This window comes from Alternaria viburni (assembly GCF_023758015.1).
Source record: "Alternaria viburni strain BMP 2772 chromosome Unknown scaffold_3, whole genome shotgun sequence".
NCBI classification, from domain to species: Eukaryota; Fungi; Ascomycota; class Dothideomycetes; order Pleosporales; family Pleosporaceae; genus Alternaria; species Alternaria viburni.
Window position 1 is genome coordinate 145,497 of NW_026055772.1, and position 17,976 is coordinate 163,472.

Below are 17,976 nucleotides of genomic sequence, written 5' to 3' on the forward strand. Positions count from 1 at the left end.
CTAGGGCGATAGACAACACTAGGGCATGGCGATGGAGTTAGGAAGGAGCTTTCACAACAACATAAGACAGACATCACGATGCATGAGACGATTGTTAAAGGAGACGCAATTCATTAACTATCCACAGATGTAGCTCCGATATTTCCACCACCCGAACAAGCAGACATGAACACCAACCCAAACACCGAGAGCGATAGACACCGATCGATGCCTGAGAGCGCCATGCTACCCGTCAAGTGACGATGCAAAAGTTATGAACACAAGTATAAGATGAGGGGCCATGAGCAAGCAAACGCCTAAGGGATGATTGAAGATCGAACGTTTGAATGAGACCTGAGTAGTGTTAGATGATGCGCGATGATGGTAAGTGATGGTGGTGATGCTTACCATTGACGAGATGTTTCTACAACCTGGATCCGTGGACAACCTTGTAGTCGACAGCCATCTCCATACCATCGTCATCGATGACGAGGATACGGACGCTGCCACGGCCGTTGTCGAAGGACTCGGTCAGGCGGGAGATGAGACCGCTCTGGTCAAGGACGGGAAGACCCTGCTTGACATCGCCAGACTCGGTCATAGCAACAACGCGACCATCCTCACGGATGTCAAGAACACGGTACTGCTTGAAGACAGGTCCGAGCATGTTCTGAACAACGACGGAAGGAGCCGGGTTGGAGATGAAGGAGGACTCCTCATGGAGCTGCTTGGTGAACAGATCAACACCGAGGTAACGGTGCTGGCCAGTCTGGGAGGAGGTGGTGATGCGGATGACCTGGCAAGGGCGGCCCTGGAGGATCAGGAGATCGCCAATGCGGATGTGGTGGCAGGGGATGGTGATAGTCTTGGTGGAAGCCATCTTGCGGACTGTACGGACAGAAGTCGGGACAGGTGCGATAGAAGCGGAGACGGGTGCGGGTGCGTGGGTGATGGAGTGGGAGTGGGCAGGTGCAGCAGCAGAGACTGTGGACCTGGGAGGGGCTGGGGCTGGGGAGCTGTGGACGCGAACGACCCTTTCAACTGGAGCTCCGGATTGGACGGGGCGGGCAGGGGCAACAGAAGGAGTAGCTGAAGTGTACTTCTCCTTAACGATTACCTCTTCACGGTCGTCGTCGTACTTGGCACCGGGGTAGGAGTGCTCGTGAGAGTGGTGGTGACGGTGAGGGTGGATGGGGTGTTGGATACGGTCGGCGACCTTGTGAGCGGCGTGAGAGATTCCTTGACGAAGCGAGTGGTATTGGCCCTCGTTGTCGTAATATCCCATATCACGCTTGCGGTGCTTGGGGGGTGCGGCAGTGGAACGAGCAGATGATTCTACTCGGACCTCAGATGGCTGGTGGGAGGCAACAGACTCGACGTGCTTGCTGCTGGGGAAGGTGTCGTGCTTGGTGGTGTAAGTCTCCTTCGAGTAGCTTGCACCGGCGACGATGGGACGGGTACGTTCGCGAATCTGACGTTCAGTAACGTCGATTTGGGATGGAGCGTAGTCGGTGGCAGGGCCGTGGACTGTATTGAAGTGTCTATCGTAGGTCCTGTCCTGAACCTCGACGTGGGAGTGGGATGATGTAGGAGGTTGGGGGTGAGGTTGGTAGCTGAAGGAAGAAAGGAAGGTCAGCTTTGGGTTGGGCAAGGAAGAGCTTAGAGGAGGTGAGGGAAAAGTGGGGCATGCATGTCGCTAGGACAACAACAGATGAAAGGGGTTAGCGGCTAGCGCGTGGCTGGGTGCCGCTAAAGTCAGGGGGTTGGTCTGTTGTGCTGATCCGTGCGAAGATGCGCTGGCAAAACAATGGATCGGACTTACCGGTCGTGGGATCGCTCAAACTCTACGCGGTCAGTACGCTGAACGTGCTGAGAATGAGGCTGGGGCTGGGGCTGCTGGGGCTGTCCGGGCTGTCTGTAGCGAGTCTGCTCGTGGATATGTAGCTCCTCACGGTGCTGGGGAGGCTGCTGAGCGTGAAACTGCTGGGGCTGGGGAGCCTGCTGAAACTGCTGCTGCTGCTGGGGAGGAGGCTGGGGACGACGGAGGCGCTCTTCTTCGTAGATGCGGACTTCTTCCTTGACGTGGGTGTCGTGGTGTTGCTGCTCAAACTGCTGCTGCTGTTGGGGAGCCGGAGGAGGAGGGAGGACGGTAGCGGAGAAGGATTCGTGGACCTCTTCGTGACCTTCCCGTCCGTGAGAAGCCTGTTGCTCGAACTGTGCTTCCTGTTCTTCTACCTGGACACTGGTAGATTCCTTAACTTCCGCGTTCCGATACGCAGACGGGAAGACACTGAAGGGGATCGGAACCTGGGTGGATTAGCATAATTGCTTATACACTCGCGGTGAGAGAGCATACTCGTGCTTCAAAATCCAGTTTGCCGGAGTCTGGTCGTTCGTTCCTGAAAACCCTTCGAACCGTTCGAAAACAATTCGAAAGGAATCAAGAAGAACTTCTTGGCTCCTTTGAGGGTCTCACGTGGAGATATTTGGAGATATAGGATCTACTGAAGAGTCGCCAGCTTTATGGTGTTGACGTGCAGCAGCTTGAAGATGCGCAATTGGATGCAGTAGCGGGGTGTAGGTGGAGGAGTGATGGAGTCAGGCTGGCCGAGGAGGGGGATCAAGTAGATTGGCGGTCAGTCGGATCACTGTTGTGTCGGCGTATCGATGGTCGCAGGGTTGTGGAGGCTGGGAAGCTTTGGCAGAGCTGTTCAAGCTGGGCCTAGCGTTATTGACACGGTGCACTAGCGCGTATCAGCTTCCCCTTTTTCCCAGCCATGGACCGATTCAACCCCAGAGAACCCATCACATCCTGGCGCTTCTCGCACCGAGGTAATTTCGGACGCGCAACTGATCTTAGCACGGCTGTTGACCGGGCAATGGCCAGCAATTGGTGTCGCAATCCAGAGTCGAGTCGCATTGGAGCTCCACAGAGCTGCCGGGAGCTTCCCCGACCTGGCTGCAGCTCCACGACCATGGCCATTGGCAGTGGGCCGATCCCAATGTTGCGTGGTATGCTTCAATTGGGGCCGGACGGCCTGCTCATGCATGATGCGCCAGCTCCTCCGTGAAGAGAGGCATTTTCAGCTCAGCCTATCCATGTCGCGCGCGGCCAGCTGTTGATAGCTCCAAGCCTCTCCCCAGCCACCGCGTTTTCGTCGCGTCATAATTGGTCAGAGCTCCATATTGCTGCAGCCCGAAAAGCATGGCTGCAGCTGCGTGGCCCGACGATCACGGATCCGCCGGACTATCACGTGCGAGACGGTTCATCGATCGCGGTCCAGGTGCTGCAAATTGACGCGGACTGGGTGAGCTGTCCGGTCGCTTGTGGACTCGACGCATGTGAACCGTGGTTCTCAACGGCTGTCCGCATCATCGTCCCCACGAAAGGCGCCCGCGTCTGACATGCAGCACCTGCCGCAGCGACGGTTTCGCGATTGTGGAGAGTTTAGTGATTGGATTGGTGTGCTACAAGGACTGTGTGGTCTGTCACTGTCACGCAGCTGTTGTACGGTGTTCGCACAGAGAATTCCAGCAGCCTATACCCAGGAGCGAATGGTCGCTATAGTTCGGACAGTCTGCTATGCATGCCTCCAAATAGCATCTGCAAGATCTGACTCTTTTTTTCTGCAATGCGCGTTTCTCTATACTTTTCCCTGTGTATACGTTGTCATACATAGCAACACTAACGACTTGTAACAAGGATGTAAAACCGACGTCGGTTTGGCTTCGGGAAGTCGATGACCCGACGAAGCATTTCCGATGATTTTTGCGATACCGGATGACTGACCCGATTCCAATGACGATGGAATTCGCGACGTGCTTCGATGTAAGAGTTGCATGTTCATGCGGAAATCGACGTTGGCTGGCCGCGACTTCCAGTTGTCCAGTAGCTGTTGATCGCGCTGTTGTGTTGCATCTCGGCTATCAGTTTAGGTAGGAGCGACTACACAACCTAACTCTCTACACCCTTCTCATCTTTGCTATATCGTTCATTCCATGATCAATCTCATGCTTGGACCATACTCGTGGACGCCTGTAAACTTTCCATTTTCAGCGCGCATCATGTCATGTCTTCATGAGGCTCTATCCAGTCGCCATTTCCCCTTCTAGATCAGCTAGCATCTGAAGCGGCGAGCGAGTTTGTGTTGTACTCGGCACATGGCAATGCTCACCAGACTGAATGTTGCTATTACGATGAATTCCCCGCTTCTTTGCAATACTTCCTCTTCTTCACGTCGGGTTAACTAGGAAGGCGACTGTATTGAGAGCCATACAATATAGAATGTACTACACCTTGTAGTCAACCGACGCCTACTTCTTTTGTTAGGCTTTTATGCTTTCCGTCGTGCCATTCTGTTTTCTATCGAAGAGCGAGAGAACGAATAGTTTCGCTGTTAGAGTTATTGTCAGAAAGAGCTCTCATCTATCATCGCTCTTTCCATTTCAGACAGTCTGCAAGAACAAACACCACGTTGAGATAGCTACGATGGACGCCACAGGCCAGATTGGGAGACATCTATCTCTATGATACGCTTCCATCTTCTCCATGACAACACGTATTGCTTACCTTGGTAGCATTCATCACCCCATTGTCTATTAGTTTTCTATTCGACCATTCGCAAGCTGTTGAGTACATCCCAGCTCCAGCATGCGTTTCCCTTCCACGGCGCTTCTAGCGTCGACGTTGCTCGCAATATCAGCACAAGCCCGATTTGTCATATACGCAGACGAATGGCACCCAACGCGTCCCAATGGCCCACGAGATCGAGCTGGCATCGACCATGTCATCCTCGCCTTTGCCCCAGCCAACGCAACAGCTACGTTCCAGCCGAAAGTCCCCGTACACATCATCCGCACCGAGTTCCCCAACGCAAAGGTCATGATTGCTGTTGGCGGCTGGGGCGATACGGCTGGTTTTTCCGAAGCCACGAAGTCAGACTCATCGATGCTCGCGTTTGCCGCTGATGTTGCTACTATGCTTGCCAGGACTGGAGCGGATGGAGTCGGTGAGTATATCATCTACCTACATTGGCTACTTGTCGATGCTCACAACAGAAGACATTGATTGGGAATATCCTGGCGGCAACGGAGCGGACTACAAACAAGTGACGAACCGGGATCAGACTTACCAGATCACTGCGTTCCCTAAGCTACTAGTTGCCATCCGTGCCGCTATTGGGAAGAAGCTGCTTTCGATCGCTGTCCCAGGAAAAGAAGGCCAGTCATCATATACATGTTTGAAGCAAGTCAACTGACAAGTAGTAGTTGACATGCTTGGATACACTCGAACAACCGGACCTCGGGTCTGGCCATCCGTCGATTTCATCAACGTAAGTGACATCATCTCTCTCACACCAACCTTGCAGAGATCATACTAACCCTCCCAGGTGATGAGCTACGACCTAATGAACCGCCGAGACACAGTAACCAAACACCACAGCTCCGCCATCGATGCTGAAAACAGCATAAAAGACTACCTCGCCATGGGCGCACCCTCCTCCAAGCTCAACCTAGGCTTCGCATACTACGCAAAATACTTCACCACGCAAGGCGACTGCAGTGGCAGCCCCCTCAACTGCCCCATCGTCCTTGCGGAAGATGCCCAAGGCAAAGACACACTCACCTCTGGCGCCTGGACCTTTGAGAGATCTCGCATGCGTCCCGTTGATGCCTCCTCTCTGACCGTATCCCGAGACGGCAGCTGCGGTCCAGAAAAGGGAACCAAGTGTGAGACAGGCTGTTGTTCTCAACACGGCCACTGCGGTACTTCGCCTGAGCATTGCAACGGCGCCTGTCAACATGCGTTTGGAACTGGATGTACGGACGCCGATGTAGCAGCTTCATGGCAGCTCGCAGCCAAACACGGTGTTACTGACGAGGTAGCTGGCGGACAATACTACTTCGATGCCACAAACCGCCTCTTCTGGACATGGGATACGCCCGAACTCATCACAAGGAAATTCGACAACATCGTCCGTAAATACAAGCTCGGTGGCGTCATGGCATGGAGTCTAGGTGAAGACAGCGCGAACTGGAGGCATATTCGACATATGGCGAAGGAGGTTGCCAAAGTTGGACTCGGTTCAGCGACTGCCAGCGACTCCAACGTGCCAGTCGACGCACGTGGCTACATGTACGATCAGATTGCTCTTTATTGCTGTCCGAACGGCTACGATCCAGCGAATTATTTGATCTACCAACCAATATGCCTGTTTCAATTCTCTGACCATCCTTTTTTGGTCGATTGCGGGGATGGGAAAGGGTTCGTTTACTGTGCATGCGAAACCCCCGACTGTTACTGGGGGCCACTTGATCCGGACCACTACGATGGCAACGACTCGGTTCATTCCATGTTGAACGAAGATGGCCCTTTTGAGATGCAATACACCTCGGACGCCCTCCAAGCGACGCCATCGGAGCCCAACCCAACCGCACTCAAGACTCCGGAGCCTCATTACCGTGTCTTTTTGGAATGCATGGGCGATGATGGTTGGCTGACAAGCTGTCCGGACTGGGTCACCTCAAAGGTTCTCCATGGAACCGCAACTGAGCCCGAACCCGCCGCAATCGAAACCTCATGGCCGACTGACGCTATCATCCTTGAATGCATGGGCGAGAACGGTGGCCTGACTTGGTGTCCGCAATCTTACACAGACGAAGCTCTATCGAGTATGAGTAAGTCCAAAGCAGCCGCACTCCAGACTCCGTCGCCAACACCCTTGCCGACTGAAGGTACTTTTCTTGAATGCATGGGTGAGTACGGCTTGACCTCGTGTGGGGTATCGGCCACGCAAGACTTTCTATCGAAGCTGAGAGACTATAACGCACTCCAGACCCCCTCGCCGACTCCCTCACCAACCGACGGTGTTTCTATCAAATGCGTGGATGATTATGGTGGCATGATGCGGTGTCCACAATCCTTCACGGACAACTTCCCATCCAGTCATTTTTCACTCGACGCAGCCGGACTCGAGACTCCGTGGCCAGTGGATCAAAACCCTACTGCTGTTATGACCGCAGCCGCTATCGAGACTGGGTTTACTACGCATATCGGTATACCGCAGGCGCCGGAGAGTGAGCTTCCTGGTGGATCTTACGGTATGCGTAGACGTGAGAGGGCACACAAGGCGTGAGAAGACTGTTTTGCGGAAGTCTTTTTTTGGGCGCACAGCGATGTTTCGTTTTGTTCCTATTGTTGTTTGAGTTTGCAAGATGGAATGCTTTGGGCAATCGACGGCGCGTTGTTTCTCTGTCTGTAAAGTAGCGTGCGATTAATGAATTACTACTCTTTGCTACCACGACACAAATGCCGTGGTTTCCCTGATACTAATACAATCATCCTATGTGCTACGTTATCCAAGCAATGCCCTAGAGATGTTCGGATCATTTCTGACCCCTTCTCAAGTTCCATCAGGAGGAGCCTATGCCTTGACGGTGCTCCTCTTCATACCCTTCCTCGCGTTCTTCTCCCTCTCCTTTTCGAGGAACTTGCGTTGCTCATCGGCGCTGAGACGACCCAGCTTGGCGTCTCTCATTTCCTTCTTTGCCTTGTCAAGCGAAAGCTTCCTCTCCTCTGCCTTCTCCTCATCATCTGCCTTCTTGATCTTGGCGATCTGCTCGTCGCGGGTCTGCTTGATGCGGCGGAGGGCTTCGGGGCGGAAGTGTCCATGAGAAGCAAGCTGGTCGGTAAGACGGAGGAAGTATTGGAAGATGGGCATGGTGGTGGAGTAGTCCGAGGCGAATTTCAGGGAGAGGCTGAGGCGCTTCTTAGGCTTGGTTTCGTCGAGGCTAGAAGACGTTAGCTCAATTCAGGTTATAGAGGGATTGAATGCTGGATGACTTACGTCCTGGGCGCGTTGATAGGCTGGTCGCTGACAATGATGGCCTCGAAGCTGTCTCCGGCGTCGTTCACGGCCTTGATGAGCTCGGGTGTGAGCAGCATATCGGTAACCTCGGCGCTCTCGCTCATGACAGTGACCCAGACAGGCAACTTGGCGTGGTCGCGCGTGCTAGTCAGAGACAAGTCGTAGCGCTCGTCGCGCATGCGCTTCATGATATCCTTGTGTACAATTGCGAAGACGAAGCCGTCGAAAGAGCTGTTGGTGACCTTCTTCGCGTCGGCCTGACCGTACGAAGGAGCGAACTTGGTCTCCCTGCCATCGAAAACGTAGGCCGTAGCCTCGAGACGCTCGCTAGGTGCCGGGAAACTTTCGAAGAACAAGGGAAGCACGGTCTCTCCCAGCCACATGAAGGGGTTGGCGCGCTTGTAGAAGCTCAGCCTGAAGTCGACGAAGGCAACGTTCTGGCGTCCAGTCGCGTATGTCTGGTACTCGTCGGCCTTCTTCTCCTTGAGCATGCTGTCCACATCTGCAACCGCTCCCTCTCCATCTGGGCGCGTGTAGCCGACTTGGGCGAACTCCTGGGTCAGGACAGGGGCGTGCGCCTTCATCCACGCCTTGGCCTTGCTGCGGTTGCGCTTGGTGCCCCAGAGGTGAACCGCGATGAGAGCAACGAGGAATGGCAGGATGTACATCTCCAGCTTGAAGTCGTCCATGGTAGTGCGCTCCCACACTCGGTACCATGCTGTATAGGGCCGGTTATCGCCCAGGCCTGTAGGAGCGGCTTGCGCTGCACCGGTACCGGTCGTGAAGGACGAGATGGCAGCGGGTGTGGGCTCAGGAGCACCTGCGTAGTCGGCGAAGTCTGGTTGGTGTCAGCGCAGCCATTGATTATGTATATTGATAAGCTCTGCGATTTCCGATGATATCCTCACGATAACCTCGCGACTCCATCTCCTGTCAAGCAATTCGAGTATCGCAAAGGGGTCTCGTGTGGTCCCGCTTCCCAGGCTGGTGGCCTCGCGACCGCGCATGCAATGTAGCGTACGTACCATCATCACCAACAACTGGAGCCTGGACAGGCTTTTGGCCACCGAAGAGACCCTTGACGAAGTCTGCCATTGTGTCGATGCGTCACAACGAAGGAGCGTACGTGGAGATTTGGCGGCGCGGGAGGTGGTTTGGAGGATCTCGGCTCGGTTCCACGTTCCAGGCACTGACCTCATTTTACAGCGACTAGCACGCATGTGGAGGGGCATATGGGCAAGCTACCCCAGAGCTCCTCGTGGTCCTGCGCTCGAACCTGCTATAGCTTATTGTATAATTTTAGTCGAGAAGTTTGATATTGGATACTTGGGTACATTGGTTTGCCAGACTGCTCATCTGAAGTGGTTGTTCCCGTACTCGACACTGGTAGGAACGGGCACTCTGCCATGACTATGGAAGCTCGATATCAAGCCCCATTGCAGTCCGAGTAACTAAACTGTCTGCTACTTCACACGTATCCGCAAGGTCGACCCAAAGACGTATTCTCACAAGTCAGTCTAGTCATCGTTGCAAAGTGACAGCCATTCGTGTTTTGTCAGCCATATAGTAGCTGCGTGGCAGCATCACTTCAATAAGTGAACACAGCGTAAACAGACAATGAAGATTGTTCTATGCGGTCTGACAAAGAAGATGTTGTAATGGGTAAAGACTTGTCGGTTGATTGTATATTGATGCAGAAGACTCATACTGGTCCCACCCATTTGGATATCATGCTCGAAGTGCGGAGTCTAGTTCTTGCCGAACCAGGTCTTGTGTCCCTGATCATAGTTAGTAATGATGTTGCACTCAATTCAACCCAATGCAAACTTACAAGGACGAGACGGCCCATCATGTACATGCTGGCGCCGAGGCTGCTGAACATGATGACCTTGAAGCCGGGTACCAGGTACTTTCCGCGGGCCTAAGAAGCAATCTGTCAGCATTTATCCCTGTGTTTTCTCACTTCCAGACGCCATGTGTCCAGCGCCGCATGCGCATCATCCCCAACCACGTCATGCCTACTTTAACCCTCCTCTTGTATATTCAGTACGCACCTTCTCCCAGGTCCTCAGTCCGTCGTGCTTCTGGAACTCGCGTTGCCAGTAAGGCACCTTGTTCTCGCGCATAACCCAGCTGCCGACTGTCAGTATCCAGCTCTGTGCGGAAAGGCGGAGGAGCGCTAGAGGCTGTCGCGGTGCTCTCCGGGGCCCTCAGTCGGGCCCAAAGCTCGAGGATGGACGTACCCAGGCATTTTGAAGAGTGTAGAGGAGTATTGCGCGGCTTGCGGGGGCAATTGGTGGATTCGTGGATTGGTCGATTTGGTGATGTCGCGAGGTCGAATGATCCGCCGGCGAAAGCAAGTCGGCCGCCAAGGCCCTTGGCCGCTTTGGGCGCAACAACTTTCCGCATCTCCAGTTCACGCACGGCGATTGCGACGCCAATGGACTGATTTCGCCCTTCGCCCCTGTCTTGTTGATGCCACCGGCTCTGGACAGGCTCCTCGCCAGCCCGTCAGCCCTGCGACTCCTGCGCTCCATCGTCAATGCCCCCGAACTCCCCGCAGCCTGTTCCGCGGCGACAAAATGCTGCCCGCCAGTAGCACGCCGCCGCAACTACTCCACCCAGCCGAAACCTCAACCCAAGCTGAAATGGAGGCGAATGAAGGATGCAAGCGAAGACGCGGCAGTCCGAGACCACGTGCTCAAGGCACTCCAGCGTGACGAGTCCAACGATACCCTCATCCCGACCATAGACATCTTCGAAAACGACACCGTACGTGTAGCGGAAAGGGAAGACGATCCTGCACAACTCGCCGCCATCCTTGCAAGCGAAGAGAGGCTACACGGGAAAAAGGGTGTCCGCAATGTCTGGCAGAACTTCCGCCATCGAGGGTACCGCCTGCCCACTGAAGACACTCCCGATGCCGCATTCCTATGGGGAACTTTTGTGAAGAACCACCTGATCACGGACAAGGCGATAGCGCACGCTGAGGAGCTGCTTCACGAAACAGGCAAGACATACCCTGGCCTGTACTATCTGGTCATGAGCCACTGGCTTCCGAGGAGAACAGCGCCAGCGTTGAGGCATCACTACGCGATTCAAAAGCGCTTGAAGCCTCAGCGGCTTCCCCTACGGCAGCTGGCACATCAGGGGCGATCGACTTACAAGCACGGCGCATACGAAGCATTGATGGAGATATACGAGCACAGCAATGAGCGGGACCTCTACGACGAGGTGGTGCCAGCCCTCATTGAGAAGGATGACATAACTGCGGCACGCCGATGGCATGCACTTTGCACTCTTCGCAACGACATGCCGTCAGAGTCTGTAGCGTCACATCCTCTCGTCCAGCTGTTCACCGTCGAGGATTCAGCTCGTGAGGTCTACTTTGACACGAAAGGGTCGACGAAGAAGTGGAGGCGAGACGCAGCAAAATATAATGAGAACCTTCTGCGCCGCTTGGAAGGCCCCGATACCGCGCCCGTCCGATTCGAAGACTCGTTCGTCGCCCGCATGTTCGCAACGCGTACCTTTCCACCGGCTTCGATAATACAAGGTCTCTCTATGGTGGGCATCAACGAGATTGGGCCTCAAGCTGTGCTCACGATGGCCCTGCAAACACAACCGGTGGAGGAGCTACCTATGAGGTTCGAAGAGCTCAAGCAAGCAGGCATTGCCCTGCAGGGCTGCGTCTTCTCTTTGGCACTGGAGACGTTCGCAATGGAGCAGAAGTGGCAACTGGTGCGCAGTATGCTGCAAAGCGACCAGCATCCGGACGTCTTTGGCGACGTGGAAATGCAACGCAAGCTGCTCGAGCACTATCTTGACAACGACGATTATGCGCAGGTCCAGCGCACACTTGCCATTCTAACGCTCTTCCACAATGACTCTAGTCAAGAGTCTTGGAACCTGCTCTTGCAAGTCTACATTAAACGCTCTGGACAGAAGCACGTCGTGGAAGTGCTCCAAGACATGCGTGCTCGCGGCATCATGGTGTCGCCTGAATCAATCATGGCCATTCGCAGCCTATTGCGTCGTCGGCAACGAGGACACAAGCCTGTCAGTGACCGATTCGATGATTTGCGTTTCGTCGCACGTGTATTCGTCATGATCCTAGAGAACGGTTTAGCCCCCATCTCTCCACTCCAATGGCGCGAGATCGTACGCAGATTTGGCATGGTTGGAAGGTTTAGGGAGCTTAGAAGACTTTTACTCTGGCTTCTTTGCTGGTATGCACCGAGAAGCAGTTACCAGTTCAGCACGTTGCCAAAATCACCATTTCTCGAACCGGCAACAGCGAAACTGCGTGCTGCATACCCTGAACGATATCACTACTTTCACTTCCCAACGACGGTCACACAGCGCGAGAATCCGTTGCACCCCGTTCGACGACTGTTCGCCCCCTCCCTTCAGCAAAGTCTCATCATCTGGGGCTTCAAAGCTGGACTCCTGCCAAACGCACCTCTCGAACAGTCCATGCTGGGCCCGACGCTAGCCAAGAAGCATTACCGTCGTCGGTTGCTGCAGCGCCGGATGCTACGCCGATTAGAGTGGAGCGCAGGTCTACGAATCCTTGTGCATCTACGAAATCTCGGCGTCTTTGTTCACTACCATACCGTACTCAAAGCCTTGCAGTCGCAGTTCATAAACATGTTTGGCCATGGTCGCTCCAAAAAGAGAGAAAATAGAGTGGTGGAGAGGTCCAACACGCTCCCGTATGCGCGATACGTTCACGAGGTCAACAAGATCTGGGGAAGCCCGCTACTGCGGGAGCCTCAACTCTTCGGCAAGGGCATGGTGCACGATCACATGTGGCACCCACGTATGAGACGGAACATCAATCGCAGAGCTTCCATCAGTCTTGGTGAGATTCTGGGCCCGAACTGGAGGGACCGCGACAAGGAGAGCCACACGGCTGTCAAGCAAGACGAGAATGCGGCCATAGCTCAGCTGCAGAAACACTTCAAGAAGCAGGCCAAAGCCATAGAACCAGGTTCTGAGCCGCAACCTCCTTCCACCATAGCCGTCCCGCGCGTCCAAATCGATAACGGTAAGAAGTAATGAAGCGCCCCATATGCCGGCGACTAAGATAACGACCCGAATGCCTGGCCCTGCCATGATACGTAAAGAATATACACCATAACCTTTTTCGCTTACTCCAACCCCGGATCCGGATGAGTGCTTTTGATGATTCGCTATTCATTGCTTACACACTTTCTCAGCTGTTCAAGCAGTGAAAATCCAGACCTCCGAAGAGACGGAACGGGTGGAGGTGCGGGCGCGTGGAGCCGTCGCTTGGGTGAAAGCGGGAAGTCGCGCTAGTGTGCGCCTCATGAAGGCTTGACCTGCAGGACCTCAGCTTTACACTTTCGCACCTCCAATCTCGACGTACAATCGCTTCCGCGCACCACTGACTGAACTGCTACCCGTGGATTACTCACCGCTCCTCTTGATGCGCGGTCATAACTATAGCTCACCACGCGGGAGATGCTGCTCGTGCGGCCAGAAGCAGGCCTTCCATCCCGCTTTCTCAGCCTTCCCAGCTTCTCAGCTCTCAAGCTCATGGAGTGGCGGATTGACGCCTGTTTTTCGTTCGCTAATTTGATCAGCACCCTGTGTCATGTCATGACCATTCGCCAGGCCCAAGGCCGAGGACAAAGTCGGCCCCCGTCATGCCAACAAGCGCTCTGCTGGCGCGTGGTCTTTCCTCAACCGTGCCTCCTGCTTCAACTCTCCATGTAAGATCCCGGAAACATGCGCCAAGGCTGAAAACTCTGTTATGCAATGTAACATTGTTCTCCTGCAGCCAGGCCGGACGATCAGCCACAAGGCTGTGCGGGCTTTCGCAAACCTCCGCTACTCGTCCTTGTACTACAGAATGAGTACCTAGGCGCCGTGCGCGAACACCCTGCACCCGCATGCTTCCACCAAACAGCATCACCTGTCCAATCAAACCTTGGACGGCAGTCGCGTTGCTACCTTGCATTGCTTAATTCTACCGGAATGGTGCTTGACGCTTCCTGAGGCATGCGCTCGCTTCAGTCATTCTGTAAAAGGGTGATGTCTAACGTGCCGAGCGTCTGACCTAGGAGTCTGATTCGGCCTCGCGGGTATAAAGGCCTTCAGGTTGCTCTAGCCAGCGGAAGTGCTTGCTCTAAGTTAAGCACCTGTCATCGTACATAAAGCACTTACTCTGAATTCAATTGCAATGAGTTCCACCGATAACGACTTGTCAGAGCAACAAAAGGCCAGGACGGGCAAGAGGCGGGGCAAGGATAGCAATGATGTCCATGGAACGGGCAACTCGTCGTGGAAACATCGTCGTGAATACAGCACTTTCAGCTATCAACCTTTGCCACGCAGCCAGGGGACCATTCGGATCCTTGAGCTTTTCTCTAGCGAAACTTCGGCTGCTGGAGTTCTTTGTGCATTGATCACACCAGGCGAGAACGAGAGACACCAATATCCCTATGAAGCCTTGTCGTGGTGCTGGGGCACAGCAGGCAAGTCTGCTGAGATCAGGATTCAACGCAATCGCAAGACATACATCAAGAAAGTGAGCCCGAACCTTGTGGCTGCTATGAAGGCACTTCGCTACCCGGACCGTAGCCGCTTCCTGTGGATTGACATGGTTTGCATCGACCAAGACGAGTAGGTCAGTCAATGATACTCAATCAATAATCGCTGACTTCTGTAGCCTGGGTGAGAAGAATCATCAAGTCGAGATGATGAACATAATTTACGGCAACGCTTCGCGAGTTTGCATTTGGCTTGGGGACGCGACAGAATCCAGTCGCATGGCACTACGCTTCATCAAGAAAGAAGTCTCACATTTACGAAGCTTCGACACCCTCTGCGACAGTCAGGACGCGAGCAAGAAATGGGTCGCGTTACTAGATCTGATGCAAAGACCATGGTTCTCACGACGGTGGGTTGTTCAAGAATTGGCCTTGGCGAAGAACCCCATCATCTACTGCGGCAGAGATAGGATCTCTTGGAAGAAATTCGCTGTTGCCGTGGAACTCTTCGTGGAGGTGGAAACAGCGACGCATCGCCTGTCGGAGGTCATGAAGAAAGATCGACAGTACCAGTATATTCCCAGTGTTTTCGACTACGTCTCTGCCCTCGGCGCTAGCTTGCTTGTTGATGCGACAGAGCGCCTGTTTCGCGACTACAAGAAATCTGAAGTAGCGCAACCCGTGCCAGACCCTCTGGCACAGATTGAGTCAATCACCGATTCGGATAGCGAAGCCTTTTCTGACCCAAGCGACAGCGAAGACGACTACACATCTGCACCCCTTCATTCAAGCCATGTAGAGGACGTATCTGGTAGCTCGAGACATCGTATACAGCCTCTTCTGAGTCTGGAATATCTGGTATCAAGCTTGACCATTTTCGATACCACCGTTCCTCACGACACAATTTATGCACTGCTTGCGATCGCGAAGGACACCACACCACGAGCTGTGAGCGTAAATGCTGCTGTCACGTCTAGAAGCGCTCAAGCAGGCCTTGAGGTTTACACACAGCGCAAGAGCTACAACGTCGACTACAAACTGCCGTACGTAGATGTATGCAAGGACTTCATTCAGTTCTCGATCGACCGTTCTCTTCACGGCAACGCAAGTCGCGCGCTGGATGTCATTTGCCGCCCATGGGCCATCGAGGAGAGGAAGCTACAAAAGATGCGGGATACCAAGGAGAAAGAGAAGGAGAAAGAACAAAGAAGGAAGAAAAGAGAGAAGGACCTTGAAGCACGCCGCAAGGGACGCGAGAGCCGTAAAGCACTTTCCAATCATGCCGAACCTCCTGACCCACCTGAGGGAGCATCTGTTCAGAACGTATCTACGATTGCTGAATCGGGGGATATGGCATTGCCTTCCTGGGTACCACAACTCTCGAATGCACCATACGCGATGGCCCAACGGCCGGGTTTGACCGGCCCCAAGATGAGTCGCATTAACGCCGATCCTTTGGTTGGACTTCCAAGTTCCTACTCTGCTGCTGAGACCAAGGGCGTCGACATCAAGGCACTCCGATTTCGTAAGCGACTGAAACCTGGGCACTTTGACGAGGGTCGATTCAGCATGTACGTCCGCGGCTTCACGCTTGATGTTATAAAGGATGTCACACAGGTATCTCGCAACGGGCATATTCCCGCAGAATGGCTTGATCTTGCAGAGTGGGAAGACGGAAAAGGGTTCCCACCTGATATGTTTTGGCGGACGCTCGTCGCCAACCGGGGTAAAGATGGCAAGAATCCACCCGTATACTACTCGCGGGCTTGCCAAGAATCGTTCAGAAAAGGTGGTCTTGAGAGCGGCGCAATCGACACTACCGCGCTCATTGAATACGAACGCAATTCTGTCGTCGCCCAGTTCTGTCGCCGTGTGCAGGCCGTCACATGGAACCGTGCTCTTGTGCGTACCGAAAGCGGGACACTAGGGCTGGTCGGGAAAGATGTCCAAAAAGGCGATTTGGTCTGCATACTCTACGGATGCAGTGTTCCGGTTGTGCTGCGGGAATGCCCGAAGAAGACTGAAGAAGTATTCAAGGAAGAGATGGAACAAGAACTGGTCGATGTCAAGAATACTGTTGTACAGAAACTGAGGCAATACATCTTGCGTAAACGACGACATGAAGCTTGGAAAGACAAAGAGATGGCAAGGCTGTGTCGAGTATGGCTGCGAACCACCGACTACATGCGTAGCCACGGTATCGATCCTTCCAGAATGTCATCCAAAGACAAGCAAAAAACCGCGAGCATCCTTCTACACACGTTGAAGCAAGCCATAACCGACTTCAAATCCTGGTTATGCGCAGAGCGCAAGAAGGTATGGCCCGCAATTGAGACCCGCATCAACGAGGAGGTGAATGAGAGAAAGGAGTACCCTAGAAGGAAGGTGAACAGGCCAGGCAAAAAGGAGACGGACGAAAACCTGCGCCGACAGACATCACGAAAACGGAGACAATCACTGGGTGCTGCAACCATGCTGGGGAGAATTACTGAAGCACCAACAACGACTGAAGGTGCTCCCCCTGCCGCTTCTAAAGAAGGCCCCACAGCCACCAAGAAGAAGAAACCATTGGTAGATTGGTGGGATTTCGAGCTGGCACTTGTTGCCGGTAGGCGCTGGTTGCAAATGACCAGAAAAGGGAAGGCCAATCGGATCAACTTTGCGCTACAGTACAGTGAACATCTTTGGAAACAAATGCAGCATGGCGAATACGAGGCTGTCAAAATGCGCGTGGAGAAAGGAAATATCAAGAAAATGGATGACCAGACGGATCAGCACCGGTACCGCGTGATGAGCGAACGCCACACCCACAATGGAGGTGTGACTGGCGGCTACCAGAGAGCGAACAAGGGACTCGAAAGGAATGACTCACCGACAAGGGACAACGAGGAGCATCGAAATGATCAGGACGATGAATACTCTCAGTATCATGGAGACAACGAGGAGCCTGACAGCACTGAGGGTCACGGAAAGACCGAGAGAGAAATTGATGCGTATGCCGGTGACCACAAGACAGAAGCGGAACCTTACGGGAACGGAGAGACGTCTCAGGCAAGTTCAAGGTCGTCGAGCTCGAGACCCTTTACTGCACATGCGCCGCCTAACATCCCAGCGGCCATCCGGCCCAGCTGGCGCCGCCCCGTAAACAAAACGAGGTTGGAGGCTGACGAGATAGAAGAATACGATAAGAAAGTCAGGGAAAATCTGCGTGAGAGGCTCGGCGACGAAGGCTACTTTTCTTACACGCTTCTTGGCGAGTGTTACATTCATGGAATGATGGATGGTGAGGCAATGCAGCACCAGAATGAGGGTGCTGAAGGGGTCATTCCTTCGATGGTGTTTGAGATTCGTTGATGGTTAGCTCTTTAGTCCGTGTAGCGAATACGATTCCGTGTTGTCTCAAAGCTCGATACAAATTTGCCGAACTTGAGAGCGCAACAGAGTGATTAGATGGTTTGCCCGAATTATGAGATGTCGCGTTCTCACGTGCATGCGCGTGGTCACTAGCTTAAACGGGCCACGTTTCAGGAGCCTGACGCGTCAGCCCCACATCCGCGTTGCCGAGGAAATGGCAGGTCGTTTTCTGGTCATACTCCCCTTGTTGTAGCGGC

At 53.8% G+C, this 17,976-nt stretch overlaps 6 protein-coding genes across 6 annotated transcripts; 3 read left to right on the top strand and 3 right to left on the bottom strand.

Annotated features, from left to right (window-relative positions):
* Nucleotides 1–403: 403 nt before the first annotated feature.
* Nucleotides 404–2,956, bottom strand: J4E79_001686 (uncharacterized protein; the record flags this gene model as incomplete). The annotated part of the gene is made up of 3 exons (XM_049350594.1): nt 404–1,592; nt 1,802–2,286; nt 2,951–2,956. 3 exons carry the CDS (start codon nt 2,954–2,956, stop codon nt 404–406), a joined length of 1,680 nt encoding a protein of 559 aa, XP_049214433.1.
* Nucleotides 2,957–4,630: 1,674 nt separating this feature from the next.
* On the top strand, nt 4,631–7,115 carry J4E79_001687 (uncharacterized protein; the record flags this gene model as incomplete). The annotated part of the gene is made up of 5 exons (XM_049350595.1): nt 4,631–4,988; nt 5,038–5,217; nt 5,248–5,312; nt 5,370–6,657; nt 7,003–7,115. The coding sequence occupies 5 exons, from the start codon at nt 4,631–4,633 to the stop codon at nt 7,113–7,115; spliced, it is 2,004 nt and encodes a 667-aa protein (XP_049214434.1).
* A 288-nt stretch (nt 7,116–7,403) lies between these two features.
* Nucleotides 7,404–8,942, bottom strand: J4E79_001688 (uncharacterized protein; the record flags this gene model as incomplete). The annotated part of the gene is made up of 3 exons (XM_049350596.1): nt 7,404–7,770; nt 7,827–8,685; nt 8,873–8,942. The coding sequence occupies 3 exons, from the start codon at nt 8,940–8,942 to the stop codon at nt 7,404–7,406; spliced, it is 1,296 nt and encodes a 431-aa protein (XP_049214435.1).
* Nucleotides 8,943–9,595: 653 nt separating this feature from the next.
* On the bottom strand, nt 9,596–10,098 carry J4E79_001689 (uncharacterized protein; the record flags this gene model as incomplete). The annotated part of the gene is made up of 4 exons (XM_049350597.1): nt 9,596–9,625; nt 9,679–9,768; nt 9,902–9,980; nt 10,091–10,098. 4 exons carry the CDS (start codon nt 10,096–10,098, stop codon nt 9,596–9,598), a joined length of 207 nt encoding a protein of 68 aa, XP_049214436.1.
* A 224-nt stretch (nt 10,099–10,322) lies between these two features.
* J4E79_001690 (uncharacterized protein) lies at nt 10,323–12,908 on the top strand (the record flags this gene model as incomplete). Its single annotated transcript, XM_049350598.1, has 1 exon — nt 10,323–12,908. One exon carries the CDS (start codon nt 10,323–10,325, stop codon nt 12,906–12,908), a length of 2,586 nt encoding a protein of 861 aa, XP_049214437.1.
* A 1,147-nt stretch (nt 12,909–14,055) lies between these two features.
* On the top strand, nt 14,056–17,719 carry J4E79_001691 (uncharacterized protein; the record flags this gene model as incomplete). The annotated part of the gene is made up of 2 exons (XM_049350599.1): nt 14,056–14,498; nt 14,545–17,719. The coding sequence occupies 2 exons, from the start codon at nt 14,056–14,058 to the stop codon at nt 17,717–17,719; spliced, it is 3,618 nt and encodes a 1,205-aa protein (XP_049214438.1).
* Between the last annotated feature and the right edge of the window lie 257 nt (nt 17,720–17,976).